The sequence below is a fragment of the Ranitomeya variabilis genome, chromosome 2, assembly GCF_051348905.1.
Source record: "Ranitomeya variabilis isolate aRanVar5 chromosome 2, aRanVar5.hap1, whole genome shotgun sequence".
In the NCBI taxonomy this organism is placed as follows: Eukaryota; Metazoa; Chordata; class Amphibia; order Anura; family Dendrobatidae; genus Ranitomeya; species Ranitomeya variabilis.
Window position 1 is genome coordinate 1,039,593,120 of NC_135233.1, and position 20,141 is coordinate 1,039,613,260.

Here is a 20,141-nt window from a genome sequence, read left to right on the forward strand (position 1 = left end):
GCAAAACGCAGCACAACGCATGTCCATGCGCCCCCATGTTAAATATAGGGGCGCATGACGCATGCGGCGACACTGCGGCGCCCGACGCTGCGGCGCCGAACGCTAATGTGAACGTAGACTTAGGTCTTGGCTATGGTGGTGAGGTTGGAGTGTGATTGATTGTGTGTGTGTGGACAGGTGTCCTTTATACAGATATCGAGCTCAAAAAGATGCAATTAATACAGGTAATGAGTGCAGAGTAGGAGGACTTCTTAAAGAAAAACTAACAGGTCTATGAGCCAGAATTTTTGCTGGTTGGTTGACGATCAAATACTTAGTTCATGCAATAAAGGCAATTTAATTATGTAAAAATCATACAAAGTGATTTTCTGGTTTTTATTTTTAGATTTTGTCACTCACAGGTGAAGTGTACCTACGATAAAAATTACAGACCTCTCCATTCTTTGTAGGTGGAAAACTTGCAATATCGGCAGTGTATCAAATACTTATTTTCCCCACTGTATGTGGAAAATCCACCCTGCCTGATCCTTCTTTCTCTTGACATTTAACAACAGACTTTCATTCACATTAGATTGTTAATATTTGCGGATTTCTACGACTTTTATCCAATGTTTATAGACAGATGAACATCTGATTTTTTTTTAATACATCCACATTTATGTTTTTGGTGGAAAATCGTTTATGAGAACCAGTTGTTCAAGGTCTCCTTCATTTATCTATTCATTTCCTGGTCTACATTGATGAATCTTGACAAAAAAACCACAACAGTCCTGAAAGTGAATGTGTCGTACAATAATCTGAATAGCAAATTACATAAATGATTGTCAAGAGTGTGACATGTTCAACAAGTTTAATACATATGGAAGGCGCTCGCACAATGAGGTCATTTGTTGTCACCACCCGTCCTATGGAGAAGGGCTTCTCGAGCTTGAAAAAAAATTAAAGAAAACATTGACCCATTAATAATAAAAACAATAAAAAATTACAGATATCGCCACAATCATAAAAGTACAATCTATTAAAATATATACTAAATTAATCTGGTCGGTAAACGGCGTAAGGAGACAAAAAAAATCAAGGCGCCAGAATTTAGTTCTTTGACAGCTGCAACGTTGCAATAAAATGCAAAAGAGGCGATCAAAATTCATCGTGTTTACCCCAAAATAGCATCAATAAAAAACGTCAGCTCGGGACGCAAAATATAAGCCCTCATCTTGCCCTAGATCCTGTAAACTGAAAATCTTGCAGGTCTTGGAAAATGGCGACACAAGGAAAACATTTTTAGAAAAATTTCAGATTTTTTTCAGCAATTTAATCCTAATATATATATATATATATATATATATATATATATATATATATATATATATATATATATATATATATATATATATATATATACACATACATATATATATATATATATACACATACATATATATATATATATATATATATATATATACACATACATATACATATATACACACATATATATATATACATATATACATACAGTATATACATATATATATATACACACACACACACACACACACACACACACACACACATTTTATTTCCATAAAGTGAACATGGCAAATACAAAATCCTCAAAAAAATCGTGAAGTTGCATTCTTTTTTTTTTTCCAATTTCAACGCACTTGGAATTGTTTTTCCAGTCTTCAGTGGATCAAATGATAAAATGAACGATGTAATTCAACAGTACAACTTGTCACGCCAGAAAAAATCCCTTGTACGGCTATGGCAGAAGAAACATAGTTATGGCTCTTGGAAGAAGGGGAGTAAAAACCAAAAACGAAAAAATGGAAAATTGCCCGGAGTGAAGGGATTAAAAAATAAATGACCGTGTAGTTACTTTTTAACTCCTCCGCAAACACACGTTTGGCTGCATTTCTTCAATTTTTCCTTATATTTTTCATTCCACATTTACATTAGATTATCAGCTTGTTTCACTGAAATTGTCATACTTGATCAACAGTATATGGACAACTAAAAGGGGTTGTCCACCTTTGTGGACATTTTTTTTTTTATTTAAGTGCATGTAAAATCATATTTTAATAGGGTTTCATTGAATATTTTGCACCATTTGCTTTCTATAGCCTTCGTGTTGCACTGTTTATTGCTGGCTGCAGAATGAGTTAGTTAAGAATCCATCAGTGAGCTCATTCTGACTAGAGAGATCGTCATTTTTTGTGTTTTTCCAAGCTCCTCTCAGCTGAATTACCTTCAGCTTTCCTTTAATGTGGTTTATGATCATATTTCAGCTTTCCCACAAAGTCCTTGTTAACACATTTTACTGCCAACAATAGACAATGCAACACAGAGGCTAGAAGAAGCAATCGGTGCAAATTTTTTAGGAAACACAATTGCAAAAATTATATTTAGTCCAAAATATAGGCACTTAAGTAACAAACTAAGAAAAAAAATTGCCCCCGAACGTGACAGACCTTTGTATGGTAAAACTCTCCAAAAGACCACTTGTTTATTAGGCCAGATTTCCTTTAAGAGGCTTTTCAGTTGTATCATATGCTATACTGGCCACTTCCTTGAGAGGATCACACCTCAAAAACACCATCTTTCATTTCTATTTGGGCGGCTGTTTCTAACACAATTAACCTTCCCCCAATAAAAATTAATAATTTTACTTCAAGCATTAGTATTTTCAGTCTATTGCACTACTTCCTCCTGTCCTGCGGGGGCAGCATGTAAATATCATGGTATTGGTCTTTTGCTATTTCCACTCTCACACTTTTCCACAGCCCAGAGGTGGGCTGGGATGGAGTTGTGTGTATTCTTGTTCAATGCTGACCATCAGGGCTTCTTCTGTGTCATCATATGCTATAGGGGATGGTGCTTCCGTATGAGCCAGACACGTGCGTGACTGCCTGAGAATAAACAGGAAAATGCAGAATTTAATCAGAGTTAAAAAGCACATGGACAGGCAACTTTCCACATTCTCATTGTAAAAGTCCTTCACAAAAAGCTTTTTTTTCTCAAGTATTTATTGTAACTTTTTTGGTGGTGTTTTTCCTGAGCATAACAAAAGCTGGTGGGAAAACAGCCAGAAAAAATGCTATACCCAGAATAGTCTGTGTTAAAAAAAAATTAAAAAATAATGCCACTGACCTGAAAAACCAAACACATTATGTGTAGTACATTTTCTATTATAAAGAACCATACTAGATCTATTTGTAATTTTTCCATCTGTTAGCCATTATTAATGTGTGTACAGTGTGTGCACTAAAATACTTACCCATCATTGACGTCTCCCGTTTACAGCGCTGCGCCAGTGCTCTGCTGCATTAGGTCACTGCAGTTGTGACCACCTGGCTCACACAGGGTCTCATGTGTGGAGCCGAAGGAAGCTCTCATAGACTTACATTACGAAAGCTCCATCATCTGACCGGCAAGTCAGAGCTGTCATCAAATTATGTAGGAGAGGACCAGAGCAGCGCTGGAAACGGCAAAAACAACAATGGCTAAGTATGTAAATGCACACTCATTACTGGTGACAAATAGAGGGGACAATAAATAAAACATGGAGTGGTCCTTTTATATAGAATTTAAAGAGAAAGGTCCTTATCAGTGATTGACAACCTTTGCTGTATGCATACAGAGATGTCAGTCCTGATTAGGACCACCCACTGGACTCCTGAGCCCAGAATTAGCAGGAATATTAGTGAATAAAATATAAATGTACTAAGTCTTTTTTTCACGTATCCTCCATATTAATCCGCTCAGCTCTGCAGCATGCTGCTGACAGATTGAACAGCATTTTAAAGCTGGCAGGTTCCCTTTAAATATAGTTTTGAATAATAAAAATGGTCTTGAGATACCAAATGAATTGCTCTATGGCACAGTCCACGGATCTCTTGAACTTCGCATTCTACAGCTTTAACCCCTTAACCGCCAAGGGTGGTTTGCACGTTAATGACCGGGCCAATTTTTAGAATTCTGACCACTGTCCCTTTATGAGGTTATAACTCTGGAACGCTTCAACGGATCCTGATGATTCTGACACTGTTTTCTCGTGAAAATTTCTTTGATATTACCTGCGTTTATTTGTGAAAAAAATGGAAATTTGGCGAAAGTTTTGAAATTTCGCAATTTTCCAACTTTGAATATTAATGCCCTTAAATCACAGAAATATGTCACACAAAATACTTAATAAGTAACATTTCCCACATGTCTACTTTACATCAGCACAATTTTGGAAGCAAAATTTTTTTTTGTTAGGGTTAAAAGTTGACCAGCAATTTCTCATTTTTACAACACCACTTTTTTTAGGGACCACATCACATTTGAAGTCACTTTGAGGGGTCTATATGATAGAAAATAACCAAGTGTGACACCATTCTAAAAACTGCACCCCTCAAGGTGCTCAAAACCACATTCAGGAAGTTTATTAACCCTTCAGGTGTTTTACAGGAATTTTTGGAATGTTAAAAAAAAAAATGAACATTTAACTTTTTTCACAAAAAAATTACTTCAGCTCCAATTTGTTTTATTTTACCAAAGGTAACAGGAGAAATTGGACCCCAAAAGTTGTTGTACAATTTGTCCTGAGTATGCTGATACCCCATATGTGGGGGTAAACCACTGTTTGGGCGCATGGCAGAGCTCGGAAGGGAAGGAGCGTCGTTTGACTTTTCAATGCAAAATTGACTGGAATTGAGATAGGTCACCATGTCGGGTTTGGAGAGCCCCTGATATGCCTAAACATTGAAATTCCCCACAAGTGACACCATTTTTGAAAGTAGACCCCCTAAGGAACTTATCTAGATGTGTGGTGAGAACTTTGAACCCCCGTGAGTGCGGCCGATAGCCTATGACGTACTATCTCTTACTGTCGCTCTTATTCATTCCCGTCTGGACTACTGCAACTCTCTTCTGATCGGTCTCCCTCTTACCAAACGTTCTCCTCTCCAATCCATCTTGAATGCTGCAGCCAGAGTCATATTTCTGTCCAGCCGCTTCACTGATGCCTCCATATTGTGCCAGTCATTACACTGGCTACCCATTCGCTACAGGGTCCAGTACAAACTCATCTCTCTCACCCACAAAGCTCTCCATAGTTCTGCACCGCCTTATATCTCCTCTCTCATCTCTGTCTATCGCCCTACGCGAGCCCTCCGTTCTACAAACGACCTAAAGGTACCGTCACACTCAGCAACTTTGCAAAAAGAAACGACAACAATCCGTGACGTTGCAGCGTCCTGGATAGCGATCTCGTTGTGTTTGACACGCAGCAGCGATCTGGATCCCGCTGTGCCATCGCTGGTCGGAGCTAGAAGTCCAGAACTTTATTTCGTCACCAGGTCGGCGTGTATCGTCATGTTTGACATCAAAAGCAACGACGCCAGCAATGAGCATAGGGGGCGTCGCAGCGTCTCCTTCTAGCCAGTCGGTACACTCCGGCTGTTTGACATGAAGCTAACAACCAGCGAGAACGAGAAGTGAGTCGCCATTACGTCACTGGATCGCTCCTGCATCGTTCTGGAGTTGCTGTGTTTGACGTCTCTACAGCGACCTAAACAGCGACGCTGCAGCGATCTAGTTTAGGTCGGCTTGTTGTCTATATCGCCGCAGCGTCGCTGAGTGTGACGGTACCTTTATACTAACATCTCCTGTAATCCGAACCTCACACCTCCGTCTACAAGACTCCTCTCGTGCTGCGCCAGCTTTCTGGAATGCACTTCCCCAGACGATCAGGCTGATACCTAGCCCCGACCTATTCAAGCGCGCTTTGAAAACCCATCTCTTCAAACAAGCCTACCACATCAACTACTCAGTAAAGTAACTTTGCCCAGTTCCCTCCTTCCAAATATTACTCTGAATCTGCCCCCTACTATTCATCTGTCTCCACACCCTCCATGCACACGATTAACTGCACTTGATACTTGACTATTGCACTTAAACACACGGGCTGATGACCGGATCATGCAGCTTTATATGAAAATCCCTATGTATTATAATTGCCAGACCTGAAATAACAATCACTTTTCACCTATTGTGTCCCCCCATTTCCTTGTAGATTGTAAGCTTGCGAGCAGGGACCTCACTCCTAATGTCACTGTTTAAATAGTCTTAACTCGTACCAAATTTATTGTTGGTACATGTCCCCGCTCAATTGTAAAGCGCTGCGGAATATGTTGTCGCTATATAAATAAAAATTATTATTATTATCCCGTCCCTGGGAATTAAGTCCCAGGTCACCTCGACAGGATAGTACGTCATATGGGATTAAGGGGTTAAATAATATTGTATACGTTTTATTAGGAAAAGTTGCACCATTCTTTTGTCTACCTTTCCTGCAGTTCTGCCACTTTCAGCGGCTTGCGAAAGTATTCACCCCCTTGGCTTTTTACCTATTTTATTACATTGCAATCTGCGTTTAAGTATTTTTGTAATGTGATTTGTGTGTGATGCATCAGAACTAAAATAGTCAAAGTTGGTGAAGTGAGAAAAATATAGGTATAGATTAAATTTATGGGAGTAAATAACTAAAAATTGGCATGTGCATATCTTTTAATCCCTTTTGCGATTGAGCCCTTAAAAATGTCTGGTGCAAGCAATTCCATTCATAACTCCCATGCTTAGTGACAGGAAGTTCCCTGTGTGCAATCTAAGCGTCACGTCTGTCAGTATATACACTTTACCTTTCCTGAAAGGCTACAGAGGCTGAAACACCATTAACAAGAGGCACCACTAACCAAACACCATGAAGACCAAGGAGATCTGCAAATAAACTATACGAACACAAAATAAGCCATACACTCCATAGAGGTGGCCTTTATGGAAGAGTGGGCAGAAAAAGACTTTACTTACACACAAACTTTTTAAGACTCATTTTGAGTTTGGGAGACTCACCAAATGTATGGAGGAAGGTGCTGTGGTCAAATGAGGCCAAAATTGAACTTTGTGGCCATCAAGGTAAAAGCTGTCTGGCACCAAACCAACGCAGCTCATCACCCCAAGAACACCATCCCCACAGTGAAACATGGTGGTGGCAGCATCATGCAGTGGGGATTTTCTTTTTGTCAGCAGGAACAGGGAAAATGGTCCGAGTTGAGGGGAAGATGGATGGTGCAAAATACAGGGATATTTTTGAGCAAATCCTGTTTCATTCTGTCAATGAATTGAGACTGGGAACGAAGTACTGACTTTAGAGGGGTGAATAGTTATGCACACTTAAGTTTTCAGTTATTTTGTCCTATTTGTTGTTTACTTCACAGTAAAAAGAAAACCAAATGTTCACAGTTGTAGGCATGTTCTTTACATGAGCTGATACAAACCCTCAAAAAAAAGTTGTGAAGTAGCAAAACACCAAAAAATGCTAAGGGGGGAATACTTTCACAAGACACTGTACATAGAAATAAGACCTTACAGGAAGAATCACTGAGATTTTTTTTCATACGTACATGGGTAAGTTGTTGTTTTCCAGTTCAAAGGCCATTCTGGTTCCTGGGGCCTAAAATGGAGAAAGCATTGTTAATATGTTGAATCATGTTGACTTTGGTAACCATTTGTGGTTGACATATCAACCAGAAAACACAATACAATGGGCACTGATATGATCCAGTCTGCCCTGACAAACATGCAGCTCTTCTTCAACTTCCATTTTATATTTAAAGGGGTTCTCTGGTGAAAACAAGCTATCACCTATCCAAAACAGCATAACATATTCATCGATTGGTGTCCGACTGCTGGAACCCACACTGATTAGCAGGACAAATAATGTTTTATCTCCTGGGGCACTTTTATCCCCATTAGAATGGAGCGGAAGATCACATGCCCAACCAATGCACCATTTATTCTTCATGGGGCTGCAAAAAAAAAAAAAAAAGCCAAGCATATGGCAGTCCCTTGAGGAATGAATGCACTGATTGTCAAACATGCGCATCATCACAACAATCAAATGGAGATAAGAGTGCACCATCAGGGATAAATATTTCCCGACATTAGGAAGTAGAATGCTTTTTTCACAATGAAATCTTGTAGATGAGTTATGTGCTGAGCGTTAAAATGCTTGAAAATAAAGTAACAACATATGCAGAAAAGGAAGCAAAATTGTTTTAGACTGTCAATCATATGATAGCAACCGTCTGTAGGAGCTGTGATGATATTTCTCAATTTCATGATGATACATTTTGATGATAGATTTTGTTGTTAACTGGAAGCACTTACATGTGGATCATTCATTGCATCTCACTCATTTGGTGCTTAAAGAAGCCCTCCTCCTCCTCCTCTTACCATCAACGGTTTTATCTTCTTAATATATTGCAGTCATCATATTATATAGCACTGTATACTTACAATTGCTCATTTTGCCTTTCTACCCAGCTAATTCTCTATGTAGAAACAGGAGGTTTCTTGTCCCTGCAGAATCATTCCCTTCTTCAGCTCCTGACCCGGCTGCTTCACTGCTCCCTCCTGCCATTGACTTTTGCAGTGACTGATGAGTCATACAGGTAAAATTAACCTCCAGTTTCTACATATTGCTTAGAAGGTTTCAGTTAGTCTGTTAGTAATCACGTGATGTCATAGACCTAATGGAAAAGAGAGGAATTATCTGGGTAGAAAGGCAAAATTAGCAATTGTAAGTACACGGTGCTATATAGTATGATTATTGTAATATACAGTGTGGGAAATAATTATTTGATCCCTTTGCTGATTTTGTAAGTTTGCCCACTGACAAAGACAGGAACAGTCTATAATTTTAAGGTTAGGTTAATTTTAACATTGAGAGATAGAATGTCAAAACTAAAATCCAGAAAATCAAATTGTATAAATTATATAAATTTATTTGCATTTTGTAGTGAGAAATAAGTATTTGATCCCCTACCAACCATTAAGAGTTCTGGCTCCTACAGACCAGTTAGACTACCTGGATTAAAGACAGCTGTCTTACAGAGTCAAGTTTATAAAAGACTCCTGTCCACAGACTCAATTAATTTTTTGATATGACTATGTAAGACAGCTGTCTTTAATGCAGGTAACGAGTTGATTAGGAGCATCTAACTGTTTTTTTTAGAAGAAAGAGTTTATCATTCCGATACACGAATGGCTGACGAAAGGATTCCAAGGTTGGCTTCCAATAAGGATTCAAACAGCTAGGGATAAGTGCCAAGTTGGTACTGGGTGCCTGACAGTAGGGCATACATTTCTAAAGCTTTTAAAATCTTCTTATCAAAGGTTGGTTGGAAAAAATACGAGGAGTGCATTTATTGATGAAAAATTAACCTTAACAAGCCTTGTCACATGACATAGGATTTGACTGTCACATGACAGACGCCTCTCACTCAGCCAAACCAGATCCCCGCTTTGCACTGACTAGGGGGAGTACCCCCGAAACACAGTGTCTGCAAATGGAGATTCCGGTTTGGCTTTTATCCTATGTCATGTGACAAGGCTCGTTAAAGGGTTGACATTGACTGTTAGGATTGCTACTTCCAATAGGTGGCACTAGAGTTCTAGTCCTCTTCCTCTCTGAAGAGACAATTTGTATATTTCCCAGAGGAGCATTGCGGCTTTAAGTCTCATCTCGACATGCTTACCATGTCACTCTCCGCAAGGAGAAATGATACTTCCTGGATCTCCTTTGAAAACGAAAGACCTGACACTTCTGATTCAATGAAGACTAAAAAAAAGACATTCCTCTGCCATTTGATAAAGATTCAAGTATGGACTTCAACTTGGGACCATAAACACTTGAAGGCTGGAAATGTTGCATAGTTTTCAGTAGTCGCAGAAGAAACTTGTGAGAGTACATTATATGGGGTAATTCAACTTTTATCTACACAGAACATGAGGTGCATGCATCAGCTTCTTAATACAGCATAACAGGAAATCTAAAAGACCTTTTACCAGAGAGAAAGTGAAACCAAAGTACAAGTATATGCATTACATTCAACTAAGCATATAACAGTAACAACATCGCCATCTACTGTCAGAAAAGTGTAAATTCCTCCTACACACAAGTCTAAATCTGTTGGGTATCTAACAGGAAAGGCACAGAGCAGAAATGATGTTTAGATGGAATGTCTCCTGACCAGTGTTTTATGTTATGACCCCAATGGCGAGGGTCTCAGAGATATCAGCAAGTCTGCGAAGTACAAAAATCCAGCTCATAGGGCAGTGGTAACTGGGTTGACCATATATCTACTCCTAACGCCAACACTAGAAGTAGCCGGGGAACATGCCTACGTTGGTCGCTAGATGTCTCGCGCCAGCCGGAGAGCTAACTACCCCTAGAAGAGGAAAACAAAGACCTCTCTTGCCTCCAGAGAAAGGACCCCAAAAGTAGGATACGAGCCCCCCACAAATAATAACGGTGAGGTAAGAGGAAATGACAAACACAGAGATGAACTAGGTTTAGCACAGAGAGGCCCACTTACTAATAGCAGAATGTAGTAAGATAACTTATATGGTCAACAAAAACCCTATCAAAAAATCCACGCTGGAGATTCAAGAACCCCCGAACCGTCTAACGGCCCGGGGGGAGAACACCAGCCGCCCTAGAGCTTCCAGCAAGGTCAGGATACAGATTATATACAAGCTGGACAAAAATAGCAAACAAAAACAAATTGCAAAAAGCAAAAAAAACAGACTTAGCTTAATGAAGCAGGAACCAGGATCAGTGGACAAGAGCACTACAGATTAGCTCTGATATCAACGTTGCCAGGCATTGAACTGAAGGTCCAGGGAGCTTATATAGCAACACCCCTGACCTAACGACCCAGGTGAGCATAAAAGGAATGACAGACATACCCAGAGTCAAATCCCTAGTAGCCACTAGAGGGAGCCAAAAAGTAAATTCACAACAGTTTTAGCCATAAGACTCTACTGGCTGAGTTGGTGAGAGCAAGATTTCTAGAGAGTTTATTGGTATCCAAGGCAAAATCACAAAGAAAATCTGAGGCGGAGTTCATCCTATGCAAAAGTTTGTTCCTGGCAATATCTCTCGAAAGCTGAATTAGCCAATATCTTAGTGCACAAGCTAGAGGAACTGTCGCTATCTTCCTTTCCATTTAATCTTTAAGAAGAACATCTCATGAACATACCCTTAAGACCATGTTCACATGATCAGTATTTGGTCAGTATTTTACCTCAGTATTTGTAAGCCAAAATCAGGAGTGGAACAATCTGAGGAAAAGTAGACTAGAAACATGAAACCACTGTATTTATCACCCACTCCCGGTTTTGGCTTACAAATAGAGATGAGCAAATTTGATCGGGTCCCTGCTTATTCGGCAAGCTATAGCGCTCACCGAATAAGCTGCAGAGGGAACCCGGATACATGGAGCGCGCCGGCTGATCACCTGTTCGGCTCCACAGCTGCATGTGTCGCGGCTGTGTGACAGTCACAACACATGCATGGAGAGACTGTGTTGGGCTATTCTAAAATACTGACCAAATACTGAAAGTGTGAATGTGGCTTAAGGCGGTCTCTCTGGTGAGACGTCCCCTAGCTATTGGCGAGGCTCAGCTGGGAGAGGGCAGTTGGGTTAAAAGTGAGTCTGTGCTGCACAGCCCTTTCTCTGGCTGCACTATTTTTTGGTTTAGTTCACTTTTGTTCTCCCTATGTTCTGTAGATGTAATATTATGACAACATTTTGGATGGTGAGGCCATAGTAGAAAAAGATTGTGAAGCCCCGGCCTATGCAATAGAAATATGACGTCTACACAACTGATTTTGGCAGGAGTCCCTTATACACATTAATCCCTAATAAATATAAGGGTCTCGTGTACCCCAGAGGTTCCGGAATCCGGTAATGATGTAGTTTCCCACAGCAAAACTTCTAGGAATGATTACTCCTGTAATATGGGATTGGATTGAGCAGGCGCTTTGTATGGAGGCCTCCAAATTGAAATCTGAGGTATATTTGATCCCCATAGATGAATAATATGGACATGTATTACGTCTTTGTGCACTAAGCCTCCCTCGGATTCACCACAGGGTGGCGCTAGAAGCGTTTATTCCCGTTCAGTCCCGGACCGTCTGTCCATACAGATTTAATAGATTTCCTCTACATTGCAGCCAATCCTGCATATTTGTGTTCCCAGAGAAGGCCTCAGTTTCCAGTCACCTGTGACATCTCTACACACTGGACGTTATTTGATCGCAATGACGATTAACAAAAATATCTCAAGTTGCACATTAGGTTTATTTGCTGTTCCAGATTTTGGTAGAAAAACAATGATAGCTATCATATTATTAATTAGCATCATTTTTTTTTCTGTCAAAGGAGTTTTTTATTTTTGTGTGTTAAGTGGTTTTTATTACTACCATTTTGGGGTGCATATGATGTTTTGATCACTGTTAATTCCATTTTTGCAGGGGATGCAGCATCCAATAAACGGAAGTTCTGGCATTTTTATAGTTTTTTACTTTTTGGCATTTACCGTATGGGTTAAATCATTTTATATTTTGAAATAATTTACTTATATGGATATGGTGATACTAAATTTGCATAGTTTTTAGATTATTTTTAATGGGAGGAAAAAGGGTTTGATTAAAATTTTTAGTATTTGGTTGATTTTTTGTTTTTTACCCTTTACCTCTCTTTTTTTAGACCCATTATTGGCCTGGATTCTGTGATTGATTCCTTGGGCTATACACCACAATACAACTGTATTCCATAACTTAGCTAAAACCAAGGTCTCCTATGAAGGGCTTCATAGCAGTTCAACATGACAGCCATGGGGGCTTTCAGCAGACCCCTGGCTGCCATTCCAACTTAGCAGCACACAGCAATCCCAGGTACATTTGCCATAAATGCTGCTGTGAGAAAGTAACTGCAGCACTAATGATGACCTCTGACCAAATTTTTGCTGTTCAACTATACACATGTTGTAAAAATGGCTGCAGGGAAGAATATATATATATATATATATTTTTTATTTTGCAGGTTAGCAATCAAACTATTAGAACCTAATGAGTTAACTTTGTTAAGCCCAAATGGGTGTTATCAAATAGCAACTCATACAGGGAGAAGTGCCCGCCCCCAGTGAAAACTATCTGATAACACCCACTTCAGCTTAAAGTGAACCTGACAGATGATACATGCTGCCCAATCCACGGGCAGCAAGTAGAATAATACAGTGGCTGTATAGTCTCAGCCAAGTATGTTTGACGATGCAGCATTTCAGAGAAAAGCATATTTTAAAAGCTGCCAAGGATCCCTGGCCAGATTATTGTTGGCTTTCCCTTCAGCAGCGTCCAATGATGTGCTGCTAGATTTTGGTACAAAACATGGAGCAGGGAAATCAGAACTCGCTCCCAACCCGTAACAGCTGATTTACATGGGGTTTAGCAGGAAACTTCCATGTTTAATTTGCTTCCTGACATAGATTGTCCTATGTCAGGAGCGGGGTCAGAAGTTGAGTGGAGTCCACACATGGCAGGTGCTGGCTGCGTTATACAGCTGGCTCTGCTGCTAACCAATGCTTGCAATATCGCTTGATATAGAATAAGCCATCATACGATTGCAGATTCAATAACAATAAAGTAATTAAAAAACAATAAAAAAAAAAAAGTTTTGGGAATATTCACCAGTTAAAGCAAAAATGTGCATCATCCTGTTTTCATTAATAATAAAGAAATATAAAAAAATTATGCATGCAGTATTGTGGTATCACTGTGTCCACAGAAGTCCTATTTATTAAAATATAAACATTTTTGATCCTGTGTGTTATATGCTGTAAAACAAAACAAAAAAAAAAAAGATTGAAATGCTATAAATAACTGTTTTTCGGTTGCCAGATCATTGGATTGGATTATATGTATCCCGAAAAGTCACAAAAAATAAGCCCTTCAACAGCTCCATCAATGGGAAAAAATGTTAAGGAACTCAAAAAATGGTCAAACAAACAAAGCAATTTTTTTTTACTTGTTACAAGTTTCTGAATTGTTTTTGACCACTTATAAAAACTATACAAGTTTAGTATATTGTACTGACCAGGAGAATTTTTCCGGACAACAAACTGAAAATGACACCCCAAAAACATTGCCAGAATTTAGTTTTTTCCCTATTACGCCGAACTTGGAATTTTTTTTAACCATTTCTTAGTACATTATATGATAAAATTAAGGGGGTCATTGAAAACTACAACTTGTCCCTCAATAAAAAACAAAAGCCCTCACCTGGTTATATCGATGGAAAAAAAAGTATTGACTCATGTAAGAAAGGGAAGAAGGAAAGTGCAAATAATAAAATTGGCAGTATTGGTAAGGGTTTACGGAAGATGCAGAATTTGAAATGGGTTGTCGAAAAAATATGACCATTTTATGGCACATAGTTACATAGTTATTAAGGTTGAAGGAAGACTTTAAGTCCATCTAGTTCAACCCATAGCCTAACCTAACATGCCCTAACATGTTGATCCAGGGGAAGGCAAAAAAACCCCATGTGGTAAGAGTAAGCTCCACCATGGGGAAAAAAATTCCTTCCCGACCCCACATACGGCAATCAGACTAGTTCCCTGGATCAACGCCTTATCAAGGAATCTAATATATATACCCTGTAACATTATACTTTTCCAGAAAGGTATCCAGTCCCCTCTTAAATTTAAGCAATGAATCACTCATTACAACATCATACGGCAGAGAGTTCCATAGTCTCACTGCTCTTACAGTAAAGAATCTGCGTCTGTTATTATGCTTAAACCTTTTTTCCTCCAGACGTAGAGGATGCCCCCTTGTCCCTGTCTCAGGTCTATGATTAAAAAGATCATCAGAAAGGTCTTTGTACTGTCCCCTCATATATTTATACATTAACATAAGATCACCCCTTAGTCTTCGTTTTTCCAAACTAAATAGCCCCAAGTGTAATAACCTATCTTGGTATGGCAGACCCCCCAGTCCTCTAATAACCTTGGTCGCTCTTCTCTGCACCCGCTCTAGTTCAGCTATGTCTTTCTTATACACCGGAGACCAGAACTGTGCACAGTATTCTAAGTGTGGTCGCACTAGTGACTTGTATAGAGGTAGAATTATGTTCTCCTCATGAGCATCTATGCCTCTTTTAATACATCCCATTATTTTATTTGCCTTTGTAGCAGCTGCCTGACACTGGCCACTGAATATGAGTTTGTCATCCACCCATATACCCAGGTCCTTTTCATTGACAGTTTTACCCTGAGTTTTAGAATTAAGCACATAGTTATACACCTTATTACTTCTACCCAAGTGCATGACCTTACATTTATCCCCATTAAAGCTCATTTGCCATTTATCAGCCCAAGCTTCTAGTTTACATAAATCATCCTGCAATATAAAATTGTCCTCCTCTGTATTGATTACCCTGCAGAGTTTAGTGTCATCTGCAAATATTGAAATTCTACTCTGAATGCCCCCTACAAGGTCATTAATAAATATGTTAAAAAGAAGAGGGCCCAATACTGACCCCTGTGGTACCCCACTACTAACCGCGACCCAGTCCGAGTGTGCTCCATTAATAACCACCCTTTATTTCCTATCCCTGAGCCAGCTCTCAACCCACTTGCACATATTTTCCCCTATCCCCATTATTCTCATTTTATGTATCAACCTTTTGTGTGGCACCGTATCAAAAGCTTTTGAAAAGTCCATATACACTACATCCACTGGGCTCCCTTGGTCCAGTCCGGAACTTACCTCTTCATAGAAGCTGATCAAATTAGTCTGACAGGAACGGTCCCTAGTAAACCCGTGCTGATACTGGGTCATGAGGTTATTCCTCTTCAGATACTCCAGTATAGCATCCCTTAGAATGCCCTCCAGGATTTTACCCACAGTAGAGGTTAAGCTTACTGGCCTATAATTTCCGAGTTCAGTTTTTGTCCCCTTTTTAAATATTGGCACCACATTTGCTATACGCCAGTCCTGTGGTACAGACCCTGTTATTATGGACTCTTTAAAGATTAAAAATAACAGTCTATCAATGACTGTACTTAGTTCCTGCAGTACTCGGGGGTGTATCCCATCTGGGCCCGGAGATTTATCAATTTTTGTGATTTTTAGACGCCGCCGTACTTCCTGCTGGGTTAAGCAGGTGACATTTAATTGGGAATTTTTATCACTAGTCATATTGGCTGCCATGGGATTTTCTTTTGTAAATACTGATGAAAAAAAGTCATTTAGCATATTGGCTTTTTCCTCATCCACCATTTCACCCAGACTATTTTTAAGGGGGGCCAACACTATCATTTTTTAGTTTCTTACTATTTATGTAGTTAAAGAATATTTTGGGGTTATTTTTGCTCTCTCTAGCAATGAGTCTCTCTGTCTCAATCTTTGCTGCCTTGATTTGCTTTTTACAGAATTTATTTAATTTTCTATATTTATTTAATGCCTCCTCACTACCTACTTCCTTTAATTCTCTAAATGCTTTCTTTTTGTCCCTTATTGCGCCCCTAACAGCTCTATTTAGCCATATTGGTTTCCTCCTATTTCTAGTATGTTTATTCCCATATGGTATATACTGTGCACAGGTCCTATCCAGGATGCTAATAAACGTCTCCCATTTTCTTTGTGTATTTTTATGTCTCAGGATATAGTCCCAGTTAATTGCACCAAGATCCTCTCTCATCCGTTGGAAATTTGCCCTCCTGAAGTTTAGTGTCCTTGTCACCCCTCTACTACACATCTTATTAAAGGAGACCTGAAAACTTATTATTTTGTGATCACTATTCCCCAAGTGACCCCCAACCCTTATATTTGATATTCGGTCTGGCCTGTTGGTTAATATTAGATCTAGCAGTGCCCCCCTCCTTGTTGGGTCCTGAACCAGTTGTGAAAGGTAATTGTCTCTCATAGTTGTCAAAAACCGATTACCTTTACTGGAACTGCAGGTTTCTGTTCCCCAATCTATTTCAGGGTAGTTGAAGTCCCCCATAATAATGACTTCTCCTTGAGTCGAAGCTTCATCTATTTGCTTTACGAGGATATTCTCCATTGCTTCCATTATTTTTGGAGATTTATAACAAACCCCTATCAGTAATTCATTATTTTTCCGCCTCCCCTTATCTCCACCCACAGGGACTCTACATTTTCATTAGATTCACCTATATTATCACGCAGGATGGGTTTTAAGGTGGATTTTACATACAGACACACCCCTCCCCCTCGCTTATCTGTACGGTCATTTCTGAACAGACTATAGCCCTGCAAGTTAACAGCCCAGTCATGGCTCTCATCCAGCCACGTCTCAGATATCCCCACCATGTCATAATTATGCTCCAACAACATTAGTTCTAATTCATCCATTTTGTTGGCGAGGCTTCTGGCATTAGTATACATGCACTTGATGTTCCTCTCTGTACCTCTATTCTTTCTTAAATTATTAACTGTTCTAACCCCACCCCCCATGCCTCCGCCACCCCCAACTTCCTTATTTGTGCCCAGGTCCCTATCTGCACTATCTTCACCTCCTTCAAAATGAATACCCTCCCCCCCAATCCCTAGTTTAAACACTCCTCCAACCTTCTAACCATTTTCTCCCCCAGCACAGCTGCCCCTTCCCCATTGAGGTGCAGCCCGCCCCTAGCGTAGAGCCTGTAGCCAGCTGAGAAGTCGGCCCAGTTCTGCAGGAACCCAAACCCTCCTTCCTACACCAATTCTTGAGCCACTTATTAACCTCCCTAATCTCCCGTTGCCTCTCTGGCGTGGCACGTGGTACAGGCAGTATTTCGGAAAATACCACGTTGGAGGTCCTTGCTTTCAGCTTGCAGCCTAATTCCCTGAAATCATCTTTAAGGACCTTCCACCTACCTCTAACTTTGTCATTTGTGCCAATGTGCACCATGACCGCTGGGTCCTCACCAGCCCCTCCCAGTAATCTGTCCACCCGATCAGCGATGTGTCGGACTCGAGCGCCAGGTAGGCAGCACACCGTTCGACGATCCCTGTCTTTGTGACAGATTGCCCTATCTGTTCCCCTAATAATTGAGTCCCCCACTACCAGCACCTGTCTGGCCTGCCCTGCTCTCCTATTTCCCTCCTTACTGGAGCAGTCACTCCTCCGGCTTTCAGAGGACATGCCTGGCTGCAGCAGTGCTACCCCTGTACTGGTACCCCCCTCATCTGCCAACTTAGCAAACTTATTGGGGTGAGCCAGATCAGGACTAGCCTCCCTGGCACTCTTCCCTCTACCCCGCCTTCTATCTGTCACCCAGCTAACTGCCACACTGTCCTGCAGCTCCATCCTACCATCCCCCTCCTCATCTATCCCATTGAGCGTCTGCTCTGTGAGCAGAAGACTCCTCTCCATATTGTCTATGGATCTCAGTGTTGCCAGCTGCACATTTAGATCCAGAATCTGGGCTTCCAAATGCACAACGTGCTCACATCTCGCACAGCAGTATGCACCCTCGACCGGCTGATCAAGGACTGCATACATGAGGCAAGATGTGCACTGGATGGCATTAACAATAGTGGAGCACATTTCCTAATGGGGATTGCACCACAGAAACGTTATATAAAAAATAAATACAAAGTATTAATTAAAAACAGACAGCAATTCCTCCCTTGGAAACTCCCTGTTTCCAAAGTCACTGAATCACAAGTCACACTTACCGCCGTCCACACTTACGCTCAGGTCACACTCAGCTCGCTCACACTCGCTATGCTGAAGATTTATAGTTTGTTTTTTTTCTCTCTCTATTTCCCTTCAACAACAAGCCACCTTGCTGTTCAAATGCACTTTCAAAAAGGACTTGAGCCCCAAACAGCTGCCCCTTATAAACCCTTGATTATGACCGCCCACCCTAAGTTAACCCCTTGTGAATATAGCTACTCCCAATTCAGCAACTCACACAAATTCACACAGGTATTTGTTAAAGGCCTTCCAAATACCTCCTCACTGAATCACAAGTCACACTTACCGCCGTCCACACTTACGCTCAGGTCACACTCAGCTCGCTCACACTCGCTATGCTAAAGATTTATAGTTTTTTTTTTTTTCTCTCTCTATTTCCCTTCAATAACAAGCCACCTTGCTGTTCAAATGCACTTTCAAAAAATGACAGATTAGATGCAGGAGCTCAGCAGGAAGTATTCCCAGCAGTTATAGGAATTAGTGGTAACTAGAGCCCTCAGCTTTTAGCATTGTAAAGCCGTCCCCCTCTTTCAGGTGGTAGGTCTGCTTTCTACTCACTGTTTTGCTGTCTTCTATATGTTGCGGTCTGTGTTGGGTTTCTCTACTCTCAGAAGGTTCAGGTTGTAGCTCTGATGTGGTTTGTAGCATCCTTGGAACTTTTTTACCCAGTTTTTTATTTTCTTGGCATTGTGACAGCAAGTCAGGATGACAGTCAGTATGGAGTGAGGTTGTCATCTTCTGTCCTTTAGATATGGGCTCCTGCCAAGACAAGGAATCCTCAGACTCAGTCAGTATGTCATCTAGTAGCTGAAGATCTGGGTCATCTGTAGGGGACCTGCTGTCTTTCATCTCCCGACCAGGCTGGGTGGCCTTTGCCATCTTCCCACCATCTTCTTCATTTTGCTTACTAGCAACTCTTCCTTGTACAGAACTTTCGTCTTTGAGAATCTCTGTAGGATGTAGGGGCTGTTGGCTGCAGAAGTTGATGACTCTTCTTTTGCTCTTACTGCTGCCACTGCCCATAGCAGCACAACACACAACTGTGGAGTCCTACATGAAGCACTTCTAGTCAAATACCCTTAATTTTTAGTATTCGTTTTAGGATGTGTGAAGAACCATAAAATTAATGAAAATATCTTCGGCGGATCCAACCATCCATGTTCAGGTCTTGAGAATCTCTTACAAGAGATCACTGCTCCTTCTGCACAGGCAAATTCTCACTTTTAAAATATGCATTTCTTGGTTTGACTTGTGTTAACACCTCTCTTCCTTTCTCACTCTCTCTCCTCCACAACATCCAGGATCTCTCTGTCAGGCACCAGACTCACACAGTTAAATATTAAAGTCAGCCTGGAAGGAAAGCACTTTGCTCTGAAGCCAGAAGCTGCAGTAAAAAGTTAACTCAGACAGAGGAGTGTCTGGGCCAACAACAGGCGGAGCAGGAACAAGAGCCTAAAATAATACAGCATGGAAAATTCGAAACCTTGGAATTTAGGCTTTAAATAGGAACGGAAATTGGGTGGAACTGGTGGATTTTCA

General features: G+C 40.5%; 1 protein-coding gene across 1 annotated transcript; it reads right to left on the reverse strand.

Moving 5' to 3' along the window:
* Nucleotides 1–1,555: 1,555 nt before the first annotated feature.
* Nucleotides 1,556–19,975, reverse strand: LOC143808590 (uncharacterized). The gene is made up of 3 exons (XM_077291426.1): nt 19,161–19,975; nt 7,446–7,495; nt 1,556–2,909 (listed from the first exon to the last, which is right to left on the reverse strand). Exons 1-3 carry the CDS (start codon nt 19,623–19,625, stop codon nt 2,768–2,770), a joined length of 657 nt encoding a protein of 218 aa, XP_077147541.1. The 5' UTR covers nt 19,626–19,975; the 3' UTR covers nt 1,556–2,767.
* Between the last annotated feature and the right edge of the window lie 166 nt (nt 19,976–20,141).

Excerpts from the sequence above, each read along its gene's own strand:
- LOC143808590 (XM_077291426.1), bottom strand. The coding sequence starts at position 19,625 with ATGGGCAGTGGCAGCAGTAAGAGCAAAAGAAGAGTCATCAACTTCTGC. Across the intron at positions 7,496-19,160 it reads ATATAGAAGACAGCAAAACA|GCCCCAGGAACCAGAATGGC; the intron begins GTGAGTAGAAAG and ends TCTCCATTTTAG. Across the intron at positions 2,910-7,445 it reads GAAAACAACAACTTACCCAT|GCAGTCACGCACGTGTCTGG; the intron begins GTACGTATGAAA and ends GTTTATTCTCAG.